The sequence below is a fragment of the Chiloscyllium plagiosum genome, unplaced genomic scaffold, assembly GCF_037043375.1.
Source record: "Chiloscyllium plagiosum isolate Xiang-an unplaced genomic scaffold, Cpla_swu_hap1 HiC_scaffold_37, whole genome shotgun sequence".
NCBI classification, from domain to species: Eukaryota; Metazoa; Chordata; class Chondrichthyes; order Orectolobiformes; family Hemiscylliidae; genus Chiloscyllium; species Chiloscyllium plagiosum.
In genome coordinates this window covers 44,047,083-44,071,353 of record NW_028270175.1, presented here as the reverse complement: position 1 = coordinate 44,071,353, position 24,271 = coordinate 44,047,083, and the positions used below count along the sequence as shown (strand labels likewise).

Genomic DNA, 24,271 nt, shown 5'->3' with positions numbered 1-24,271 from the left:
ACATTTTTCAGCTCGGTTATGGGGATAAGGCAGGAACAGGATACTGATTGTGGTTGAGCAGCCATGATCATAATGAATGGTGGTGCTGGCTCAAAAGGTCGAATGGCCAACTCCTGCACCTATTGTCTATTTAAATCTTCCCTGTTCCAAGGAGAATGAGCCCAAATCCTCTAATCTTTCCTTATATCTAAAATTCTTCATTCCTAGTATCATTCTAATAAGTCGCCTTTGAACTCTCCCAGGGCTTTAATATCTTTGCTTAAATAAGGTGCTCAGAAGTGAACACAATGTGGTCTGAGCAATGATTTGTATGGGTGGGTAGCATCACTTCCTTGCTTTGAGGTAGAACGTATATTTATAAACCCAAGGATCCTATAAAGCTGCTTTAACTGTTCCAACTTCAACAAATCATGTATGTATACACCAGGGTCCCTCTACCCCTGTACTCCCATCAAAGTTATACCGTTAAGCCTATATTGTGTCTCTGTGTTTGTTCTACCAAAATGCATTAGCTCTCGTTACTCTACATTGAAATCTGTCTGCCTGTTTGGCCAGCCTGTCAGTGACCATCTGGAATTGCTCAGCGTCATCCTCGTAATTCACTCTTCTCCAAGTTTATAAATGTTGCTGTCAGGACCCATCTCCAAATTGTTTATATTCATCAGAAAAAGCAAGGGTCCTAATACCAATCCCTGGGGAAACACCACTTTCAATTCGTCTCCAATCTGAAAAATGCCAATCTATACCTATTTTGATGATATTGATCATAATTCAGTTATTTTTTAACCTAATCATGGAAAAGAGCAAATGTCTCACATAAGTTTTAACTGAAGTTAAAGCCATTCTGTTTTACTGAGCTGAATGATTTAGCAAAAGTTAACTGGATGCAGTTCCTCAAAGATGAGTCAATGTCACAGCAGTGGGCATTCAAAGGGGAAAACAAACAAGTTCAGAGTAAACATATTTCCAAAAAAGGTGGGCTGAGAAAACCTAGAGCCTTCTGGATATCAAGGGGTTTACAGGGCAGGATGGGAGAGAATAGAAAAGTTTACATCAGGCACCCAAAAATAAATACTGCAGAAAGCCAAGAGGAGAATAGAAGGTGAAATCAAAAGGGAAATTAAGAAATCAAAGAAACGGCATGAAAGTACATAAATTAAAATGAGAGAGAACCAAAAGATGGTTTATCAATACACTACAAATAAAAGGATAACTAAGGATAGAAAAGGACCCAAAAAATATTTACAAAGGTAACTCATGTGTTGAAGGCAGATTGGATATGATTGGATATCAAGTGTGTCGTCATAAAGGGCGAAATTATACATATACTGTAGTTCCAGTAAGAATCCCAAATAAATGTAACAAGAGAGAAAGTATTAAAGTGATTAGCATTTCTGAAAGTGGTTCGGTCCTCAGGGCTGGATGGAATGGCAGATGGGGTTTATTCCAGATAAGTATAAGGTGTTGCACTTTAGGAGAGCAAATGCTATGGAAAAGTATAGTTAATGACAGGACTCAACAGCACTGATGTACTGAGAGTTCTCGGAATTAAAGTCAATAGCTCCTTGAAAATTTGCCACACATGAGGGTTTCCTGACACAATATGTAGACAGGCCAACAAGAGGTGAGCCCATACTGGATTTGGTTCTGGGTAACGAACCAGGCCAGGTGTTAGAATTGGGGGTAGGTGAGCACTTTGGGGACAGTGACCACAATTCGGTGACTTTTACTCTAGTGATGGAGAGGGATAAGTGTGCACTGCAGGGCACGAGTTATAGCTGGGGGCAGGGAAATTATGATGCAGTGAGGCACGACTTAGGATGCGTGGCTTGGAAAAGTAGGCTTCAAGGGAAGGGCACAATTGATATGTGGAGCTTGTTCAAGGAGCAACTATTGAGTGTCCTTGATAAGTATGTACCTGTCAGGCAGGGAGGAAAGGGTCGTGTGAGGGAGCCGTGGTTTAATAAGGAATTGGAATCCTTTGTTAATGGGAAGAGGGCGGCCTATGTAAAGATGAGGCGTGAAGGTTCAATTGGGGCGATTGAGAGTTATAAGGTAGCCAGGAAGGATCTGAAGAGAGAGCTAAGAGCAGCAAGGAGGGGACATGAAAGGTCCTTAGTTGGTAGGATTAGGGAAAACCCTAAGGCTTTCTATAGGTATGTCAGGAATAAAAGAATGACTAGGGTAGGAATAGGTCCAGTCAGGGATAGTAGTGGGAAGTTGCGTGTGGAGGCTGAAGAGATTGGGGAGACACTGAATGAATACTCACTCAGGAATACTCAATGAGTATTCACTCAGGAACAGGACATTGTTGCCGATGTGAATACTGAGTCACAATTCATTAGAATGGATGGCTTTGAGGTATATAGGGAAGAGGTGTTGGAAATTCTGGAAAGGGTGAAAATAGATAAGTCCCCTGCGCCTGATGGCATTTATCCTAGGATTCTCTGGGAAGCAAGGGAGGAGATTGCAGAGCCATTGGCCTTGATTTTTATGTCCTCGTCTACAGGAATAGTGCCAGAAGACTGGAGGATAGCAAATGTGGTTCCCTTGTTCAAGAAGGGGAGTAGGGATAAGCATAGTAACTATAGGCCGGTGAGTCTCACTTCTGTTGTGGGCAAAGTCTTAGAGAGAATTGTAAGGGATAGGATTTATGAACACCTGGATAGGAATAATGTGATCAAGGATAGTCAGCATGGTTTTGTGAAGGGTAGATCGTGCCTCACAAACCTTATTGAATTCTTTGAGAAGGTGACTAAGGAGGTGGACGAGGGTAAAGCGGTAGATGTGGTGTATATGGATTTTAATAAGGCTTTTGATAAGGTTCCCCATGGTAGGCTACTGCAAAAAATACGGAGGTATGGCATTGAGGGTGAGTTGGAGGTTTGGATTAGGAATTGGCTGGATGGAAGAAGACAGAGGGTAGTAGTTGATGGTAAAGGTTCATCTTGGAGTGCAGTTACTAGCGGTGTTCCGCAAGGATCTGTTTTGGGACCATTGCTGTTTGTCATTTTTATAAATGACCTGGAGGAGGGGCTAGAAGGTTGGGTGAGCAAGTTTGCGGATGATACGAAAGTCGGTGGAGTTGTTGACAGTGAGGAAGGATGTGTCAGGTTACAGCGGGATATAGATAAGCTGCAGAGCTGGGCAGAAAGGTGGCAAATGGAGTTCAATGTAGGTAAGTGTGACGTGATTCACTTTGGTAAGAGTAACAAAAAGATGGGGTACTGGGCTAATGGTCGGATACTTGGTAGTGTGGATGAGCAGAGGGATCTTGGTGTCCATGTACACAGATCTCTGAAAGTTGCCACCCAGGTAAATAGTGCGGTGAAGAAGGCATATGGCGTACTGGCTTTTATTGGTAGAGGAATTGAGTTCCGGAGCCCTGAGATCATGTTGCAGTTGTATAAGACTCTGGTGCGGCCGCATCTGGAGTATTGTGTGCAGTTTTGGTCGCCATACTATAGGAAGGATGTGGAGGCACTGGAATGGGTGCAGAGGAGGTTTACCAGGATGTTGCCTGGTATGGTAGGAAGATCGTATGAGGAAAGGCTGAGGCACTTGGGGCAGTTTTTATTTGAGAAAAGAAGGTTTAGGGGTGACTTGATAGAGGTGTACAAGATGATTAGGGGTTTCGATAGGGTTGACCATGAGAACCTTTTTCCACGTATGGAGTCAGCTATTACGAGGGGGCATAGCTTTAAATTAAGGGGTGGTAGGTATAGGACAGATGTTAGGGGTAGATTCTTTACTCAGCGAGTCCTGAGTTCATTGAATGCCCTGCCAGTAGCAGTGGTGGGCTCTCCCTCTTTATGGGCATTTAAACGGGCATTGGATAGGCATATGGAGGATAGTGGGCTAGTGTAGGTTAGGTGGGCTTGAATCGGCGCAACATCGAGGGCCAAAGGGCCTGTACTGCGCTGTATTTTTCTATGTTTTTCTATATTTCTATGTCTATGTTGCTAGGGCAGTAAGAAATGTGTATGGCATGCTTACCTTTGTTGGTTGGGTGTTGAGTACAAGAATCAGAATGTCATATTGCAACTTTGTGAAAATTTGTTTAGGCCACACTTAGACGATCGCATTCAATTCTGGTTGCCCCATTATAGAAAGGATGTGGATGCATTGAAGTGGATGCAAAAGAGGTTTACCAGGATGCTGGGTCGAGTGTGGTGCTGGAAAAGCACAGCAGGTCAGGCAGCGTCCGAGGAGGAGGAAAATCAACATTTCGGGCATAAGCCCTTCATCAGGATTCCTGATGAAGAGCTTATGCCCGAAATGTCGATTCTCCTACTCCTCTGATCCTGCCTGACCTGCTGTGCTTTTCCAGCACCACACTCTTGACTCTGATCTCTAGCATCTGAGGTCCTCATTTTCTCCTTTACCAGGATGCTGCCTGGATTAGAGGGTATGAATTATAAGGAGAGGCTAAAAAATCTAGAGTTTTCTCTGGAATGGCGATGGCTGAGGGAAAGGTCTTTCTATCCTCACGAGCCACATGAGGGGGCCTACAGGACTGATGAGTAGCTAATGTTCATGTCGAAGTGTAGTACTGGAAAAGTACAGCAGGTCAGGCAGCATCTGAGGATCAGGAACATCGACGTTTCGGGCAAAAGCCCTTCATCAGGAATCTTGTTCCTCTGTTCAAGAAGGGAAATAAGGAAAACACAGGAAACTATACACTGGTGAGTCTCTCTGTGTTTGGGAAGCTATTGGAAAGAATTCTTAGAGATAAGATTTACATGCATTTGAAAAAACATGACCTAATTAGGGAGTCAGCATGCTTTGTGCGATGCATCGATAGGATTGACAGTCAGTCTTTTTTCCCAGAGTTGATATGAGGGGCATGCATTTAAGGTGAGGGGGGAAAGTTCAAAGGAGATCTGAGGGGTAAGATTTTTTCAGAGAGTCATGATGTAGAGGAGCCAATGATGGACTGGGGTATGCGAAGTTAAATATCAAGCAACGGCAGGTTATCGTCCTACAGGTTTATTTGGAAGCACTAGCTTTCAGAGCGCTCTGAAAGCTAGAGCTTACAAATAAGCCTGTTGGACTATAACCAGGTGTTGTGTGATTTTTAACTTTTTACAGTGTTAGGAGTCTGGAACATGCTGCCGGGTTGTGGAGGAGGCATATTCAAGAGGGGCGTTTAAAGGGCTTTTGGATGAGCACATGGATATACAAAGAATGGAGGCATATGGACTGAGGACAGGCAGAAGAGATTAGTTTAATTTGACATCATGTTTGGCACAACATCGTGGGCTGAAGGTCCTGTTCCTGTGTTGTACTGTTTTATGTTCTATCAGAGTTGGGGTTTAGTCATGGCACTCTTATTCACACGCAAGCACAAGCTTTTCTGAAAGAGGCAGTCCAGATTGTGGATTGGAGGGTTTCCAACCCAAAAGACTGTGACTTTGAGGGAGGTGGCGAGTGCAGGTAGGGAGAGAAGCTATATAGTTGGGAATCTTCCCTACCCTGCACCACCCTCCTGGTCTTTTTCTAGTCCTCTCCTCTGCCTAACCTGCTGCTTTTTTTCCAGATCCTCCCCCACTTCTCTCTAAGGGTTTTATTGCTACTTTGCTAACCTTTAAATTCTGTTCCAGTATAGTATCATAAAAAGGAAAGTTAGTATCCTGGCCATGTCAAACAACTGTTAGATTGAGAATTCAAGACTTGGCTCACCTGGTATCTTCGGCCAAAGACCACGAGAAACTAGTTGAATGACAAAGCAGATTGGAATGCCAAACCAAGAGTTAAATGCCTATGATCACCAATGACAGCATTTTCTGGTCAAGCTCTGGGCAAGCAGCTCTGTTTCATTGAAGTGAAATTACATTTCCACCTTCGACAAGAGCTTGGGATCATCCTGCATGTCCACTTTGTAGCTGACTTAATAGTGTTGATTTAATAATCCAACCTGTCAAGCGAAAATCAGAACCTAATAACTACATTTTTGGATGCAAAAGTTTACGTTTGTGGGTGCTCCTCAATTTAAGGAAGAACAAACAAGTCAAAATCAATTTTAAGTTTGAAAAAGGCAGTGGTAAAGAGTTAACTAGAATCAAGCATTCACTGACTATGTGTAATGTTTTCCCAAATCATCTGCAAATATCTCTGGAGAAATTCAAAATGTGAACCAAAAGTGAATCTTTCTTCAGTGACATTGACACATTCGTGTGGTACCACTATCCAGTATGATTTCACCTCAATTATATTTAGTTGATAAAATTCTGAATATTCGAAATATTTAGTATGGGTTACTGAATAAAAAAGCCAAAATAACCATGGATGCTGGAAATCAGAAATAATAACATAAATTGCTGGAAAAACTCAGCAGGTCTGGCAGTATCTGTGGAGAAAAATCAAGAGTTAACATTTTGGATCCAGTGACCCTTCAGAACAGATGTGTTATTGACGGATTACTGTTGTTAGATGAAATACTGTAGAGTGCAGTAAGGAGTGTCTGTACCAAAGCTTAAGTGGAGGAGCTTCTCCTTGTATGATCAACATTGGAAACTGGGTTCAGATGTGTTTCAGTGAGCAGCAAATTGATTTCTCTGCAGGGAGGTGATGTTGGAGACTCTGCAGTTTGTTCACGACATGACTAAGAAATAGGACAGTAAAGAAAAAGAGAAGAAAAACAATATTTTCTCAATTCAGAAAATCACTTTGTGTAACTGTTTGTAATATGTTGACACAGGCAGGGATTATCAATGGTCATTACATTCAGTTGAAGTGATGCCATGTAACAAGTAGCAGTTCATCCATGCGGTCTAAACTTGAGAATTAACAGGACAGTGCTATATTTATAATCTTGCTGACTGGATGCAACATTCCTAAATCTTGTTGCAAAGGGGTATCTGGAGTTCCTGTTTGGGGAACTCATGGAAGTAGTTCCGTGGAAAATTATTCACCTGATCCTTTTTTTTAAAAAGATTTTGACTAATTCAATCAGAGTGTGATTATTTCTAATATCTAAAATTTAAAATTGATGTGAAGGAACTCATTTTATAAATATTGTGTAATTTGGATGTTTTATATTTCTTCTTCCTATCAGATTTTGAAGAGCTGCTGTTACAGGGAGACTGCTAGGCAGTCATTAGAAATCATTCTGGGTAAAGTTCTCGAAGAGAAACTTATTCCTGCACTGACGTTCTGTAGACTCTTGCATATGATCAGTGAGTCCCATCCATCCCTTGAATCAGTAACAAAGGCAATGGAACATACAGGTAATTTGTTCAAAAGATGTTTCAGATTTCTAGCATCCACAGTGTTTTGATTTTGACTTTATTAATCAATGAAGTGATTACTTCATGAGCATTAGTGCAAGTAAAGATGTTGTGAAACTTGAAAGGGTTCAGAAAAGATTTACACGGATGTTGCCAGTGTTGAAGGATTTGAGCTACAGCGAGAGGCTGAACAGGCTGGGGCTGTTTTCCCTGGAGTGTCAGAGGCTGAAGGATGACCTTATAGAGGTTTATAAAATTATGAGGGGCATGTATAGGGTAAAGAGGCAGGTCTTTTCCCTGGGGTGAGGGAGTCCAGAACTAGAGGGAATCAGTTTAGGGTGAGAGGGGAAAGATACAAAAGAGACCTAAGGGGCAACCTTTTCACACAGAGGGTGATGTGTGTACGGAATGACCTGCCAGAGAAAGTGATGGAAGATGGTACAATTACAACATTTAAAAGGCATCTGGATGGGTATATGAATAGGAAAGGTTTAGAGGGATATGGGCCAGGTGCTGGCAGGTGGGACTAGATTACGATATCTGGTTGGCATGGACGAGTTGGACTGACAAGTCTGTTTCTGTGCTGTACATCTCTGACTCTAAGTAACATCTTAAATGTTTTGACCCCTGGTGTTAGAACCCAAAGAGAGCACTTGGCCCACAATTTTGAATGTTATGACACGCCTAAGTGCTTATCCAGGGTACTTTTTAAGGATGAGGTAATTCTGTCTGTCACCTTCCGAGGCAGTTCCTTCCAAATTGTTGCCACCTGCTGGGTAAAAAAGGTTTTCCTCATATCTTCCCTAAACCTCCTGACCCTCACCTTGAACCTGTGTCTCCTCGTGATTGACCCTTCAACTAAGGGGCACAGCTGCTCATTATCCATTCTGTTCATTCCTTTCTTAATTGTATATACCTCAATCAGATCATTACTCACTCTTCTCTGCTCTAAAGAATACAACCCAAGGCTATCCAACCTTTCCTTAAGTTTAAATTTTTCATCCCATACAGCATTCTGGTCAATCTTCTCTGCACCTCCTCCAGTGCAATCACATTCTTTCTGTAATATGACAACCACTGTACTCTAGCCGTGGTCTCACCAAAGTTCTGTACAACTCCAACATGACTTCCCTGCTTTTGTAATCTATGTCTCGCTTGATAAATGTCCCATACGCCTTGTTCAGTATCAGATCGAGTGGATCGGTCGGAGAGACAGATAGAAGCGATGAGGAATTTGCAACAGTATGTGATGGATGGCAATTATAGAAAGGGGGGAAAGTCTCAGATACAGTCACAGAGATGGGTTAACTCCAAGAAAGGGAAGAGAGGTAGGCAGCTAGTGCAGGAGTCTTTTGTGGATATACCCATTTCAAACAGGTATGCTGTTTTGGAAAATGTAGGGGGTGATGGATTCTCAGGGGGACGTAGCACGAACGGCAAAGTTTCTGGTATTGAGACTGGCTCTAATGCAACGAGGAGTACGTCGGCATCCAAGAGATCAATTGCGTAAGGGGATTCTGTAGTCCAAGGTATAGACAGACGTTTCTGTGGCCAGCAGCGAAAAAGCAGAATGGTGTGTTGTTTCCCTGGTGCCAGGATCAAGGATGTCTCAGAGAGGGTGTAGAATGTTCTCACGGGGGAGAGGGGCCAGCAGGAGGTTATTGTCCACATTGGTGCCAACGACATAGGAAGGGAAAAGGTTGAGATTCTGAAGGGAGATTACAGAGAGTTAGGCAGAAATTTAAAAAGGAGGTCCTCAAGGGTAGTAATATCTGGATTACTCCCAGTGCTACGAGCTAGTGAGGGCAGGAATAGGTGATATAGAGCAGATGAATGCATGGCTGAGGAGCTGGTGTATGGGAGAAGGATTCAAAGTTTTGGATTATTGGAATCTCTTTTGGGGTAGAAGTGACCTGTACAAGAAGGACGGATTGCACCTAAATTGGAAGGGGACTAATATACTGACAGGGAAATTTGCTAGAACTGTTGGGGAGGATTTAAACTAGTAAGGTGGGGGTGTGGGACCCAGGGAGATAGTGAGGAAAGTGATCGATCTGAGACGGGTACAGCTGAGAACAGAAGTGAGTCAAACAGTCAGGGCAGGCAGGGACAAGGTAGGACTAATAAATTAAACTGCATTTATTTCAATGCAAGGGGCCTAACAGGGAAGGCAGATGAACTCAGGGCATGGTTAGGAACATGGGACTGGGATATCATAGCAATTACAGAAACATGGCTCAGGGATGGGCAGGACTGGCAGCTTAATGTTCCAGGATACAAATGCTACCGGAAGGATAGAAAGGGGGGCAAGAGAGGAGGGGGAGTGGCATTTTTGATAAGGGATAGCATTACAGCTGTGCTGAGGGAGGATATTCCTGGAAATACATCCAGGGAAGTTATTTGGGTGGAACTGAGAAATAAGAAAGGGTTGATCACCTTATTGGAATTGTAGTATAGACCCCCCCAATAGTCAGAAGGAAATTGAGAAACAAACTTGTAAGGAGATCTCAGCTATCTGTAAGAATAATGAGTAGTTATGGTAGGGGATTTTAACTTTTCAAACATCGACTGGGACTGCAATAGTGTTAAAGATTTAGATGGAGAGGAATTTCTTAAGTGTGTACAAGACAATTTTCTGATTCAGTATGTGGATGTATCTACTAGAGAAGGTGCAAAACTTGACCTACTCTTGGGAAATAAGGCAGGGCAGGTGACTGAGGTCAGTGGTGAAGCACTTTGGGGTCAGCGACCATAATTCTATTTGTTTTAAAATAGTGATGGAAAAGGATAGACCCGATCTAAAAGTTGAAGTTCTAAATTGGAGAAAGGCCAATTTTGACAGTTTTAGACAAGAACTTTCGAAAGCTGATTGGAGGCAGATGTTCGCAGGAAAAGGGACAGCTGGCAAATGGGAAGCCTTCAGAAATGAGATAACAAGAATCCAGAGAAAGTATATTCATGACAGGGTGAAAGGAAAGGCTGGTAGGTATAGGGAATACTGGATGACTAAAGAAATTGAGGGTTTGGTTAAGAAAAGGAAGGAAACATATGTCACGTATAGACAGGATAGATCGAGTGAATCCTTAGAAGAGTATAAAGGAAGTAGGAGTATACTTAAGAGGGAAATCAGAAGGGCTAAACGGGGACATGAGATAGCATTGGCAAATAGAATTAAGGAGAATCCAAAGGGTTTTTACAAATCTATTAAGGACAAAAGGGTAACGAGGGAGAGAATAGGGCCCCTCAAAGATCAGCAACGCGGCCTTTGTGTAGAGCCACAGAAAATGGGGGAGATAGTAAATGAATATTTTGCATCAGTATTTACTGTGGAAAAGGATATGGAAGATATAGACTATAGGGAAATAGATGGTGACATCTTGCAAAATGCCCAGATTACCAAGGAGGAAGTGCTGGGTGTCTTGAAACGGTTAAAGGTGGATAAATCCCCAGACCTGATCAGATGTACCCGAGAACTCTGTGGGAAGATGGAGAAGTGATTGCTGGGCCTCTTGCTGAGATATTTGTATCATCGATAGTCACAGGTGAGGTGCCGGAAGACTGGAGGTTGGCAAACATGGTGCCACTGTTTAAGAAGGGCGGTCAAGACAAGCCAGGGAATTATAGACCGGTTAGCCTGACCTCAGTGGTGGGCAAGTTGTTGGAGGGAATCCTGAGGGACAAGATGTACATGTATTTGGAAAGGCAAGGACTGATTTGGGATAGTCAACATGGCTTTGTGCGTGGGAAATCATGTCTCACAAACTTGAATGAGTTTTTTGATGAAGTAACAAAGAAGATTGATGAGGGAAGAGCAGTAGATGTGATCTATATGGACTTGAGTAAGACGTTCGACAAGGTTCCCCATGGGAGACTGACTAGCAAGGTTAGATCTCATGGAATAAAAGGAGAACTTGCCATTTGGATACAGAACTGGCTCAAAGGTAGAAGACAGAGGGTGGTGGTGGAGGGTTGTTTTTCAGACTGGAGGCCTGTGACCAGTGGAGTGCCACAAGAATCGGTGCTGGGTCCTCTACGTTTTGTCATTTACATAAATTATTTGGATGCGAGCATAAGAGGTACAGTTAGTAAGTTCGCAGATGACACCAAAATTGGAGGTGTATGGACAGTGAAGAGGGTTACCTCCGATTACAACAGGATCTGGACCAGATGGGCCAATGGGCTGAGAAGTGGCAGATCGAGTTTAATTCAGATAAATGCGAGGTGCTACATTTTGGGAAAGCAAATCTTAGCAGGACTTATACACTTAATGGTAAGGTCCTAGGGAGTGTTGCTGAACAAAGAGTCCTTGGAGTGCAGGTTCATAGCTCCTTGAAAGTGGAGTTGCAGGTAGATAGGATAGTGAAGAAGGCATTTGGTATGCTTTCCTGTATTGGTCAGAGTATTGAGTAGAGGAGTTGGGAGGTCATGTTGCAGCTGTGCAGGACATTGGTTAGGCCACTGTTTTAATATTGCGTGCATTTCTGGTCTCCTTCCTATCGGAAAGATGTTGTGAAACTCGAAAGGTTTCACAAAAGATTTACAAGGATATTGCCAAAGGATTTGAGCTACTGGGAGAGGCTGAACAGGCTGGGGCTGTTTTCCCTGGAGCGTCGGAGGCTGAGGGCTGACCTTCTAAAGGTTTACAAAATTGTCAGGGTCATGAATAGGATAAATAGACAAAGTCTTTTCCCTGGGGTCGGGGAGTCCAGAACTAGAGGGCATAGGTTTAGGGTGAGAGGGGAAAGATATAAAAGAGACCTAAGGGGCAACCTTTTCACACAAAGGGTGGTACGTGTATGGAATGAGCTGCCAGAGGATGTGGAGGAGGCTGGTACAATTGCAACATTTAAGAGGCATTTGGATGGGTATATGAATGGGAAGGGTTTGGAGGGATATGGGCTGGGTGCTGGTAGGTGGGACTAGATTGTGTTGGGATATCTGGTCGGCATGGACGGGTTGGACCGAAGGGTCTGTTTCCATGCTGTACAACTCTTTGACTCTATAACTCCTTGAAAGTGGAGTTGCAGGTAGATAGGATAGTGAAGAAGATGTTTGGTAAACTTTCCTTTATTGGTTGGTGTACTGAGTACAGGAATTGGGAAGTCATGTTGTGGCTGTACAGGATATTGGTTAGGCTACTGTTGGAATATTGAGTGCAATTCTGGTCTCCTTCCTCGCGGAAGGATGTTGTGAAACTTGAAATGGTTCAGTCTTCTACCTTTGAGCCAGTTCTGTATCCAAATGAATAGTTCTCCCTGTATTCCATGAGATCTAACCTTGCTAATCAGTTTCCCATGGGGAACCTTGTCGAACGCCTTTCTGAAATCCATATAGATCACATCTACTGCTCTGCTCTCATCAATCGTCTTTGTTACTTCTTCAAAAAACTCAATCAAGTTTGTGAGACATGATTTCCCATGCACAAAGCCTAATCAGTTCTTGCCTTTCCAAATACATGTACATCCTGTCCCTTAGGATTCCCTCCAACAACTTACCCACCACCGAGGTCAGGCTCACCGGTCTATAGCTCCCTGGCTTGTCTCTACCGCCCTTCTTAAACAGTGGCACCACGTTTGCCGACCTCCAGTCTTCTGGCACCTCACCTGTGACTATCGATGATACAAATATCTATGAACCTGTAGAGCCATATAAAAGAATTTAAGTTTTGTGTTAATTCTGACAAGACAGTTTTAGATGGTCCCCACTATTTGTGGCAGTTAGTTGGACCTTTGCAAAGTTCAAGATGATTTTCAGGGAGCTGCCCAGATTTTCTGTGTTATGTGGCATGGTTACACAATGGTGAGCACATCATTGCCAGGGACCCAGGCTCAGTTCAAGCCTTGAACTATGTGGAGTTTGTAAATTTTCCCCATGTCTGCATGGGTTTCCTCTGAGTGCTCCAGTTTCTGCCCACAACCGACAGATATACAGGTTAGGAGCCTTGGCCATGCTAAGTTGCCCTATATTGTTCAGGGATATACAGGCTAGGTGCAACTTCAGTAAATGTGGGGTTGCAGAGATAGGATGGGATGCTTGGGAGGGTTAGTGTCGACATGATGGCCCAATTGTTCCCTCTCTGCACTGTAGGGATTCTGTTCTTTGATTCCATGTTCTATTTGAGTGCTTCTTGATGAAAGAGTTGGACTGCTTCCTTACTGTTCCTAAAACCCTCTGCAATTCCAAACAGACACCTCTTATAACTGCATTGGAACAGGATGTTGATGAAACTGATGTTATCGAGTGCACATGCACCACACTGGAACAGGATATCGGTGGCATTGTCGTGTGCCCGGGTTGCTTGCTGTTCACTACCCTCACCACTTTACTTGCTGCCCCCTTTACAGTCCCACTGCTGCTGCGCTGACCCAATGCTTGGGTAACAGGGCATTAAGTGAGGTGCTGGGTGAATCAACAAGGGCTCAGATTTGGACTGGAGCAGTGAGTGTAATGGCAAATGAAGTGACAAATGGGGTAGCGCCTGATCATCTAAAACAGGTCATGATCTCAAGTTGAAGGCAATGGTGTTTTTCAAATTAACTTCTTTAAAAAATCTCACAACACCAGGTTATAGTCCAACAGGTTTATTTTGAAGTACATGCTTTCGGAACACTGCTCCTTCATCAGGTAGCAAGTGGGGAAGGACCATAGGACACAGAATTTATCGTAAAAGATCAAAGTGTAATTCAACTGATGTGATATATTGAACAAACCTCGATGCTGTTAACTATTTAATCACTTAAAATGGGGGTGCAGGCTTTGATTATTAATATGTAAATCCCAGAACTACTTTCAAGTCACAACCCTGAGATAATTTAAGTTTTTATTAAAAAACAGTGACAACTCAGCTCAGATGGTGCATTAAAGGTGTGAGGTTGGAGTCTGTCTGTATCTCAACTTTAAAATTAACATTTAAAAGGCATCTGGATGGGTATCTGAATACGAAGGCTTTGGAGGGATATGGGCCAAGTGTTGGCGAATAGGTCTAGATTAGATTAGTATATTTGGTTGGCATGGATGAGTTGGACCAAAGAGTCTGTTTCTGTTCTTTACATCTCTATGACTCTGGTTCTATTTCTAATGTAAGAATTTATAAAATGTCACATGGACTGACTGCCTATAGATTGTTTTGTTCAAAAAACACACAATGTATCTGCAAATGCAAATTCATCCCATAGTCTTGTGTGTGTGTGTGATGGAGAGAGAGAGAAAGTACCTGTGTGTGTGATGGAGAGAGAGAAAGTACCTGTGTGTGTCTGTGTGCGCTGGTCTGACAGAGTATATACCTGTGAGAGGGTATGAGTGTGAGCATGCGTGCAAGACTGTGTGTTTGTGTGATAGTGTTGAGTGTATTTGGGGTCACCTGTAGTATGACATGAACCCAAGATCCCGGTTGAGGCAGTCCTCATAGGTATTGAACTTGGCTATCGAAAAGCACACAAGCTGTAGGCAGTCAGTCCATGTAGCATTTTATAAATTCCTACTTTGGAAGTAAAAGCAGTCTGACTCAAGGTTGGGATACAGACAGACTCTAACCTCACACCTTTAATGCACTGTTTGAGGTGAGTTATCACCTTTTTTTGTTTAAATAAAACCTTAAGTTATCTTGGGGGCTGTAACTTGAAAGAAGTTATGGGATTTAATATTAATCAATCAAAACCTGCATCCCCATTCTAGGTGATTAAATAGTTAACAGCAATCTAGGTTTGTTCAACACGTTGCAACAATTGTATGGCACTTTGATCTTTTACTACAAATTCTGTGTCCTGTGATCCTGCCCCACTAGCTACCTAACAAATGAGCAGTACACCGAAAGCTTGTACTTCTAAATAAACCTGTTGTTGTGTGATTTTTATCTTCGTCCACCCCAGTCCAACATCAGCACCACCACATCATGTTTTTCAAACTGAATCGAGCTGGTAATAGAACAGTAGACAAGGTTACTACTGGTGATGTGAGTAAGCAAAGCTTTTAAAATGAAGTGATGTCACAGAAAATGAGACAAATGCAAGCAGAACCTTCTATCAAACCTTTCAGGTTTTGACCTCGTCTGCTTCGTATTGTGAACGTATGCAGGTTTAACAAAGTTGATGCTGATCGACAAAGTATTTGCATGTATCTGCTCAACCCTGATAGTATGAAACAGTCAACATTGAATTTAAAACAATTGAAGAGATTAAAGGAGCTATTGTTAAAAAAGAGAAGGTATTTTCCTTATGTCCTTACCTGGAAAACTTGCCACCAGGATCAGCGGTAACATTTGCTCAGGAGATGGGATAGTCTTTTGCCGAATTCAAAATGGAAAGTACCACTTGATCACTTTGAGTAATTTTAGTGAAATGTCAGAAAGCCAAAAATCGATAGAAAACAGTTATACCTTCAAAATGAACAGTTCAAATGTAGCTTTAGGAAGTTGCGTGTAAAGCTGATATGCACTTATTTATTCATTGATATTATGGATAAATGTTCTTGTTGATCCCTTAATGAAAAACATGTTGAATAAAGTACTTGGTGGACTTTGGTTAACATAGATTGTCAGAGTGGAAGAGCAAGGGAAATTGAAGAAATGCAACTTTCTCTGTCTTCTGCACCACTCTGGTTTTCCAATTCCTGTAGCAGGCTCTAAGTGAGCATTAAATTTAGCCTGAAACTTTGAATACTCTTGTGTAATGAACTCATGCTGACTTACAACTAAATCCTTTTCACCTAGAAGAAAGGAAAAGCTTTTCATTTGTCACAAAAAGTGTGTTGGAAATATTCAGATCTGGCAGCATTTTTGGAGAGAGATGCTTGCAGACCTGAATATTTCTCCAATTTTTTGGTTTGGTTTCACATTTCCAGTATCTGAAATATTGTTCTTTTGTATTGAAGCTTTTCATTTCATTAAATTGGATCAAGCATAATCCCAGAAGTGAAAAGACTTTGATCTGTTAAACTCTGATTTCTAGTCCCTTAACTTGCTACATTCTTTTACTGCAACTAAACATTTAACAAAGCTGTAATAAGTCTAATAATTGTGAGGCTTTTCAAAGTGTGATAATGAGACTTCAAGGTCATTATGTTCCTGTTCGAGTGAAAGGTCTCAGGGACTCTGATTCAAATGCCGTCAAGACAGATGGAGGAATTTGAATTCAATAAAAAATATCTGAAAATAAGAGTCCAATGATGACTATGAATCCAGTGTCGATTATCAGAAAAACCCATCTGGTTCACTAAGTCCTTTAGAGAAGGAACCTGCCATCCTGATCTGGACTAAATGTGACTCCAGACCCACAGCAATTTGGTTAACTCTTAACCACCTTCTGGGATGGGCAATAAATGCTAGCCGAGCAAGCAACACTCTTATCCCATGAACGAATATAAGGTAAGGTTGATAGGATTAGAGAACAATTGATGAATAAAGTTATTGAGGTTCGAGTCAAGAATAAAAAATGAATCACGTATTTAGATATAAACAACTGGGTTCAAATGAATCTTTTGAACAGTATAATGCGTAAGAGGGAAATGTGGAAGGCAAGAGGAAGGATATGAGAGTGTCTTGGCAAATACAATTAAGGATAATCCAAAAAGATTCTACAAGTACATTAAGAGCCAGAGAGCAGCTGGAGAGAGAGTACGGCCCTTTAAAGATTAAGGACGTCATCTTTGTGTTGAACCTCAGGAAACGGGAGAGATACTAAATGAATATTTTACATCAGCTTTAACTGTGGAGAAAGACATAGAGGCTAGAGAACTTGGAAATAAAAATTGATGCTTTGAAAACAGTTCACTTGACAAAAGAGGAAGTGTTTGGAGGTCTTAGAAAATATAAAGGTGAATACATCTCTGGGATCTGATCCAGTGTATCCCAGGACTTTGGGAAGTTAGGAAGGAAATTGTGGGGCCCCTTTGTGTCATCTATAAATGCCGAATGACTGGAGAGTGGCTAATGTTGTGCCTTTGGTTTAAGAAAGCATGTAAGGAGAAGCCTGGGAAGGATAGGCCTGTGAGTCTGACTTCAGTGGGTAAGTTGTCAGACGTGTTTCTGAAACATAGGACTTATATGCATTTGGAGAGGCAAGGAATGATCAGAGATAGCATGGTTTGTGCGAGGGCAATCATGTCTCTCAAACTTGATCTTGATCAGTTGGCTGAAGGGAGCAGATGGAGTTAATTTAGATAAATGCAAAGTATTGCATGTTGGTAAAACAAACAAAGGCAAAACTTGTACAATTAGACTTGGGCAATGTTGTAGAGCAGAGAAATTTAGGAATTCAGGTACATAATTATTTGAAGTCTGCATTACATATAGACAGGGTGATTAAGAAGGTGTTTAGCATGCTTGCATTCATTGCACAGAGTATATTTGAGTATAGGAGTTTGGACATTATGTTGAGGTTGTACAGGATGCTAGTGAGGCCTCCTCTGGAGTACTGCATCTAGTTCTGGTGTCCCTGGTATTGGAGGAATATTATTAAGCTGAAGAGGGTTCAGAAGAGATTTACCAGGATCTTGCCAGGAATGGGAGGTTGGAGTTATAAGGGTAGACTAGATGGGCTGGGACTTTTTTCACTGGAGGGTAGGAGATTGAGAGGTGACCTAAAAGAGGTGTATAAAATAATGAAGGATATAGATAAGGTGAATGGCATGTGTCTTTTTCCTAGGGTAGGTGATTTCAAGGCTAAGGGGCATATTTTTAAGGTGAGAGCAGAAAGATTTAAAAAAAGATATGAGGGGCATTTATTTTAAAACACGATATGGTTTGTGTGGGGAATGAACTTCCAGAGGAAGTGATGGATGTGGGTACAGTTACAATGGTTAATAGACATTTTGGTAAGAAATGCTTGGAGGGATATGGTGCAAGTGCAGACAGGTGGAACTAGTTTACTTTGGATTATGGTCAACATGGATTGGTTGGAGATAAGGGCCTGTTTCCCTGCTCTATGACTCTGTACTTGGAAGTAATCTAGTAATCATTAATGCTTAGGTATTGCCTTTATAGAATTACAAGCAGTAATCTAATGTAACAGTTTTCTCGAATTGTGAAAATATATTTTATTAATCTTTTCAATGCTCATGTTTAACAATTTATTGGATTTTTATTACAAATATAAGCTCTGGAGCCAATAAATGCAATTTTCTAAATTTCCAGGACTAATGATAGATACAGGGAGTGACGTGGATGAGGATCAAAAGGAACACCTGCAAAATGAGGAAGAGACACATGAAGATGATGCAGAGCACCTAGAGGATGCAGAGCACCTAGAGGTCCTTGGCCATGACAGAGATAGTGGCAGCGAACTGCTTTCAGATCAGAAGAAAGTGAAACCCAAATCAGGAACTAAGCAAATCTTTACCTGCAGTGCATGTGGCAAGTCTTTTACATTTAAATGTCGCCTTGAGCTGCATCTCACCCGCTGTCGCAGTATCAGTCACCTAAAAGGCACTAACTGTGAGGAAGGTAACATGACCCAGACTGCCCAGAAGGATCTAGAAAAGCACAGAGTTGAAATGAGCAGTGCACCAAAGGGAAAGAAGAGGCGATTTCCTGTGACTTGTGACATCTGTGGGAAATCCTTTGCTCACCAATCAGGTTAGAAAGAGTTCTTTTGTGTATTTGGTTGAGTCAGCAGTTACAAGCCAGTTGGAGAAAATGCTCCAACTCCTAAAAGAAAAGTTTGACAGTGTTTGAGGATCCTAATATTTAATATCTATTAAATCTTGAGAGGCTTAATGGTCTGTGTGAAAGCAGGGAATAAGGACCTAACAAATCAACTGGGCCAAATTAGTTTATGCCCCATGCTCGACACAGAGACTTGGGGGTGGAGTATGCAAAGGACTGGCTGTTGTCTTGTAGGGACCTTTCTGACAGTTGCAGAGATTATGCAGAACTAAGAAAATGTATCAGTGATATTGTGAAACTGACCTATCAACCGCAAGCCTAATATCTCAAAGTTCAACAGCTTGTGCACAACTGGGCTCAAAATGCATGGGGGTGGAGGGTAAAGGAGCCCCTATAATTCCCGAATCCTGGATAATTCACTGAAGAGGAAAGGGCTAGAAATGGGAAGTGGGCAGGGGAGCAACTTCTTGAGTAAGGTCAGGGAAGGAAACCTGGGAGGAAGGTTGCTGGCTGAGAGGGAAGTGAGGCTGCAAGGTTGAGAGAAATAATCTGCAGGAGTGAGGGGAGGTGAAAATGTAAAGAGCAAATGAGGGTTGCTACAAAGAGTAGAAACTAGTTTTAGACTTTTCAACAAAGGAATATTCACCTAACTGGGAATTGGAAAACTGAGTTAATGAATTCCTTGCAACTTCACCTGGAGTTTTTTTAGGTTAAACCTGCTTATTGCACGTGGCCGGGTTCAGGACCTACTTATTGCACGTGGCCGGGTGGGGAAAGAGAACTGTTGTGAATAGGATTGTAATAAACACCTTGATGACATAATTTAATATTGAACAGTTCTAGTTTAGAAAGATTTGCATTTTTGTGTTATCACATCTTAAGTATTTACATATTATGAGCTCCTTGAGATGCAGTGGCTACTTTGAAGACCAATATGCAATGGTTTCACCATGACCCCATCAGTCCATGAAATGTGTTTTTACAATGATGCCATTTTGTATCTGGAAGTGTGTCAGTTATGTGTTGGAGCACTTCTGCTAACTTATGCCTTTTATCTTGCACCAGTTTCAAAACTGTGGTGTCTAGGAAAATAATGCTTTCCTTGTGAATTGTAGTGTTAAGTTGAAAGGAGCAAAGATTATTATTGGGGATTCTGCTGAATTATTTTATTCTGCCTCAGTGTGAATCAGAATCTCCAGAGATCAGCACAAATGCTGAAATTATTGTTGCTAAATTACTCTGTCAATTAATGAAATCCTTTGGTGAGATTGAAAGGAGTCCCTGAAAACCTCAAAGTGGCGTTCAAGAAAGTGATATGTTTAACCCTGGTGCACAATCAAGAATTCCAATGGCGAAGTAAACTCCAAAACCCTCATTTCCTCATTTCCCCTCCCCCCAGCCTGTCTCAGTCAAATCCATCAAATTCAGCACCGCCTCCCTAACCTGCAATCCCGACCTCTCCGCCCCCACCCCAATCTGTCCTATCACCCTCACCTTGACCTTTTTCCACCTATCACATTTCCGACGCCCCTCCCCCAAGTCCCTCCTCCCTATCTTTTATCTTAGCCTGCTGGACAAACTTTCCTCATTCCTGAAGAAGGGCTAATGCCCGAAACGTCGATTCTCCTGTTCCCTAGATGCTGCCTGACCTGCTGCGCTTCTCCAGCAACACATTTCCATCTCTGATCTCCAGCATCTGCAGACCTCATTTTCTCTTCAAACTCCAAAACCCTGTCCAGCATTGTTAAGCATCTCTGGGATGCAATTCGAAGAAGCACGGGAGACTTTGAAACCTGCTTCATCATTATAATTTTATAATCAATCTACTCCTGGGCAGTTCAGACCATGAATTGTTATTCACTTACATCCCACATCGATCCTTCCGTACTATACTTTGCACATGTTCCCATCCTACACATTACCCCGTTGCTGTCCCTCATCCTTCTTCGCTTACGTTCCATGACTCTCCCCTCCAAACCACACCTTGAGATTCAGGTAACACCAGCAGATCCTATTTATTGCCTGTCCCTTTGTGCCCAAAGAATATTAAGAAACAATCACATAGTAAAACTGGAGTTGCAGACCGGTCAGGCCAGGAAGGCCACAGGCTGAGGAACTTGTGACTAATCAGTTAGCAGGTGCCAATGAATGATCACCAACTTCCACAGCTGTTCATTGGTGTCAGCCCAAAAATTGCCCTGTTTTGAAAATTCAATTTCAAAGTTTGCTATGGTAGAGTTTTAACTCATGACCACTTGAATGATTGTAGCATGACCACTAAGCCATCATACCCTTTGAAAAACTGGCAGCTAAGAGTTCTGTTCTGTTATATTTCTTCCAATATCTCTCTGCAGGAATGCAGTATCATAAACGTTCTGATCACTTCGATGAGAAGCCTTTCTCTTGTAGTGAGTGTGGAGCAAAGTTCGCAGCAAATTCTACTCTAAAGAATCACATGAGGCTGCACACTGGAGAGAAGCCATTCTTCTGCAAACAATGTGATATGACTTTTATGCAGGCTGCTGCATTGGCCTATCACATGAAGAAAAAGCACTCTGAAGGTCTGAATTGTGGTATTACTTCACTGTAAAGTTGTTTTTTTGTTGTTTTTTATTTACTGAATTTTAATGGTGTCAAAGTGCATTTGATAGTTCTGTCTGTGTTTTTTTCATTTGGAATCAATTGTATTAACATAAAAACTGACTGCAAAAGTTTCTATAGATATGTGAAGAAAAAGTACTGGTGAAGACAAATGTCGCTCCCTTGCAGTTAAAATCAGGTGGATTTATAATGGACAACAAAGATGGCAGACCAGCTTAGCAAATACTTTGAATCTATCACTAAGGAGAAGATGAATAATCTTCAGGAAATGCTAGGGAACAGAGGGTCAAGCATGAAGGAGGAACTGAAGGGAATCTTTATTAGTCAGGAAATGGTATTAGGGAAATTGGGATTAAAACCCACTAAGTCCCCAGGGCCTGATGCTTTGCATCCCAGAGTACTTGAGGAAGTGGCTGTAGAAATAGTGGAGGCATTGGTGATCATTTTCCAGCATTCTGTAGACTCTGGAAGAGTTCCAATGGACTGGAGGGTAGCTAACGTAACACTACTCTGTAGTAAAGGAAGAAAGAGAGAAAATATGGAATTATAACCTTGTTAGCCTGACATTGGTGGTGGAGAAAATGCTGGAGTCAATCATGAAGGATGTGATAACTGAGCATTTGGAAAGCAGTGACAGAATCCGTCCTAGTTGGCATGGATTTACTAAAGGGAAATCATACTTGACAAACCTTCTGGAAATGTTTTGAGGATATGACCATTAGAGAAGACCATGGTGAATCAGTAGATGTTGTGTATCTGGACTTTTAGCAAGTTTTTGACAAGGTTCCACAAGAGATTAGTGAAGAAAATTAAAGGTATGGTATCGGAGATAGTGTATTGACATGGATAGAGAACTGGTTGGCAGGAAGCAAAGAGTTGGAATGAACAAGTCCTTCCCAGAATGGCAGGCAGTGATGAGTAGGGTACTGTAGGGTTCAGTGCTGGGACCGCAGCTGTTCACAATATATGTTAACAATTTGGACAAAGGATTTGAATGCAATATCTCCAAATTTGCACAGGACACTGAGCTGAGTGGTAGTGTGTGCTGTGTGGAGGCTGCTAAGAGGCTGCAAGGTGACTTGAACAGACTGGCTGAGTGGGCAAATACTTGGCAAATGCAATATAATGTAGATAAATGCAAGATTATCCAGTTTGGACACAAAAACAGGAAGGCAGCTTATTATCTGAATGATGGCAGTTCAGGAAAAGGTGAGATGCAACAAGACCTTGGTGTCATGGTGGAACAGTCGCTAAAGGATCGCATGCAGGTGCAGCAGACTGTGAGGAAAGTTAACAGCATGCTGTCCTTCATAGCAAAAGAATTTGAGTATTAAATTCTTGCTGCAGTTAAACAGGGCTTGGTGAGGCCACACCTTGAGTGTTGTGTGTAGTTTTGGTCTCCTCGTTGTGGAAGGACATCCTTGCTGTTGAGGGAGTCCAGCAAAGGTTTACCAGACTGATTTCTGGGATTTACTTGTTAATTGGCCTTGTTAAGGCACTGATGGAGGTGTTTAACTTCTGGTTTTGGAAGTCAATGCAGTGCGCAGACCTTGCAAAAAAAAAAGAGGGTGTATTGCACCAGACGTAGGTAGAAATGAGGTGTCACCCTGGTGAATTTACAAAACAGAACTCTTTGCATGTCAAACTGCAAATGCACCATGTCATCGATGGAGTTTATCAATCCTAGAATCAATGGATCAAATCAAAGCTCGTCGGTTCTTCCGTACTGTGCTGTAAAGGAGAGGGAATGTTAAACAGCTAATTGAAGGAGGAGGGGCTCCACAAGTATCCTCATTCTTAAAGATGGGGAAACCAGCACATCAGTGTAAAAGAGGTATTTGTACAATCTTCAGCCTGAGCTGTAATTGTATATCTATCTTGATCTCCATTTAAGATCCTGAAAATATAGATATTAGTACAAAGACCGGTCAATGGAGTTAAGATTCAGAAGAACCATGATCTAATGAAGTGGCAGAATGAGATTGAGGGGCTGAATGGCTTACACCTTTTCTGACGCCAGCATTGATCAGATTAGATATCGAACCTTATAAAGATAGACACAGACGCACACACATTTAAAGTCTTTGTGAAGGGACTTAAGCCAGGGTTCAAGACCCATCTGCTATGTGAATCTTCAGAAAATAAGCAAACGTTCATCCCTTCGGGTTTTCTATCCTGGGCTGACAGGGATGGGTTTTGTCACTCTTTTGTAGGACAGTACAAGTGGAAGTTTTGCAGAAAAGCACCTCATCTCCCTCATCTGAGATGTGTTATAACATGTCTGAACAAGTTGGTTTAAAAGTATCTATTTTTAAAAATTCTAAGAAATATAACATCCTTGTTTGTATGTGATACAAATTAGGTTGATGCTGCAATCTTTTACATTTAAGCTGAATTTCCATAAATGATTCTGACCTCTTATATTCAGTATCTTTTCTCCGACCTCAGTATAAAGGCTGTTGTGGTGTAATGGTAGTGTCCTTACCTCTGACCCAGAAGCTGAGAATCGACGTTTCGGGCATGAGCCCTTCTCCTGCTCCTTGGATGCTGCCTGACCTGCTGCGCTTTTCCAGCAACACATTTTCAGCTCTGATCTCCAGCATCTGCAGTCCTCACTTTCTCCTCTGACCCAGAAGGCCTGGGTTCAAGTCCCTTGTGCTTCAATAGTATTTCATTACCTATCTGAACAGGTTAATTAAAAATGTTTTTAAAAATTCAAAAAATATAATAATCTTGGTTCTGATGTGTTTTTCTTTGTCTTTGTTTAGGACAGTTTTGCGATCTGCTAGGAATAGTGTTCTGGAGTCTGTCATGGCCCTTTTAATCTCCGAACCTTTTACCA

General features: G+C 41.9%; 1 protein-coding gene across 7 annotated transcripts in view; it reads left to right on the top strand.

Annotated features, from left to right (window-relative positions):
- Nucleotides 1–24,271, top strand: part of zbtb40 (zinc finger and BTB domain containing 40) — a 114,542-nt gene that overhangs the window by 46,028 nt on the left and 44,243 nt on the right. For all 7 annotated transcript variants that reach the window (XM_087980651.1, XM_087980655.1, XM_087980649.1 and 4 more), the window contains 3 exons: nt 7,058–7,229; nt 18,358–18,798; nt 21,183–21,389. In XM_087980651.1, coding sequence (XP_087836777.1) covers nt 7,058–7,229; nt 18,358–18,798; nt 21,183–21,389 — 820 coding nt within the window. The remainder of the gene's footprint in view (nt 1–7,057; nt 7,230–18,357; nt 18,799–21,182; nt 21,390–24,271) is intronic.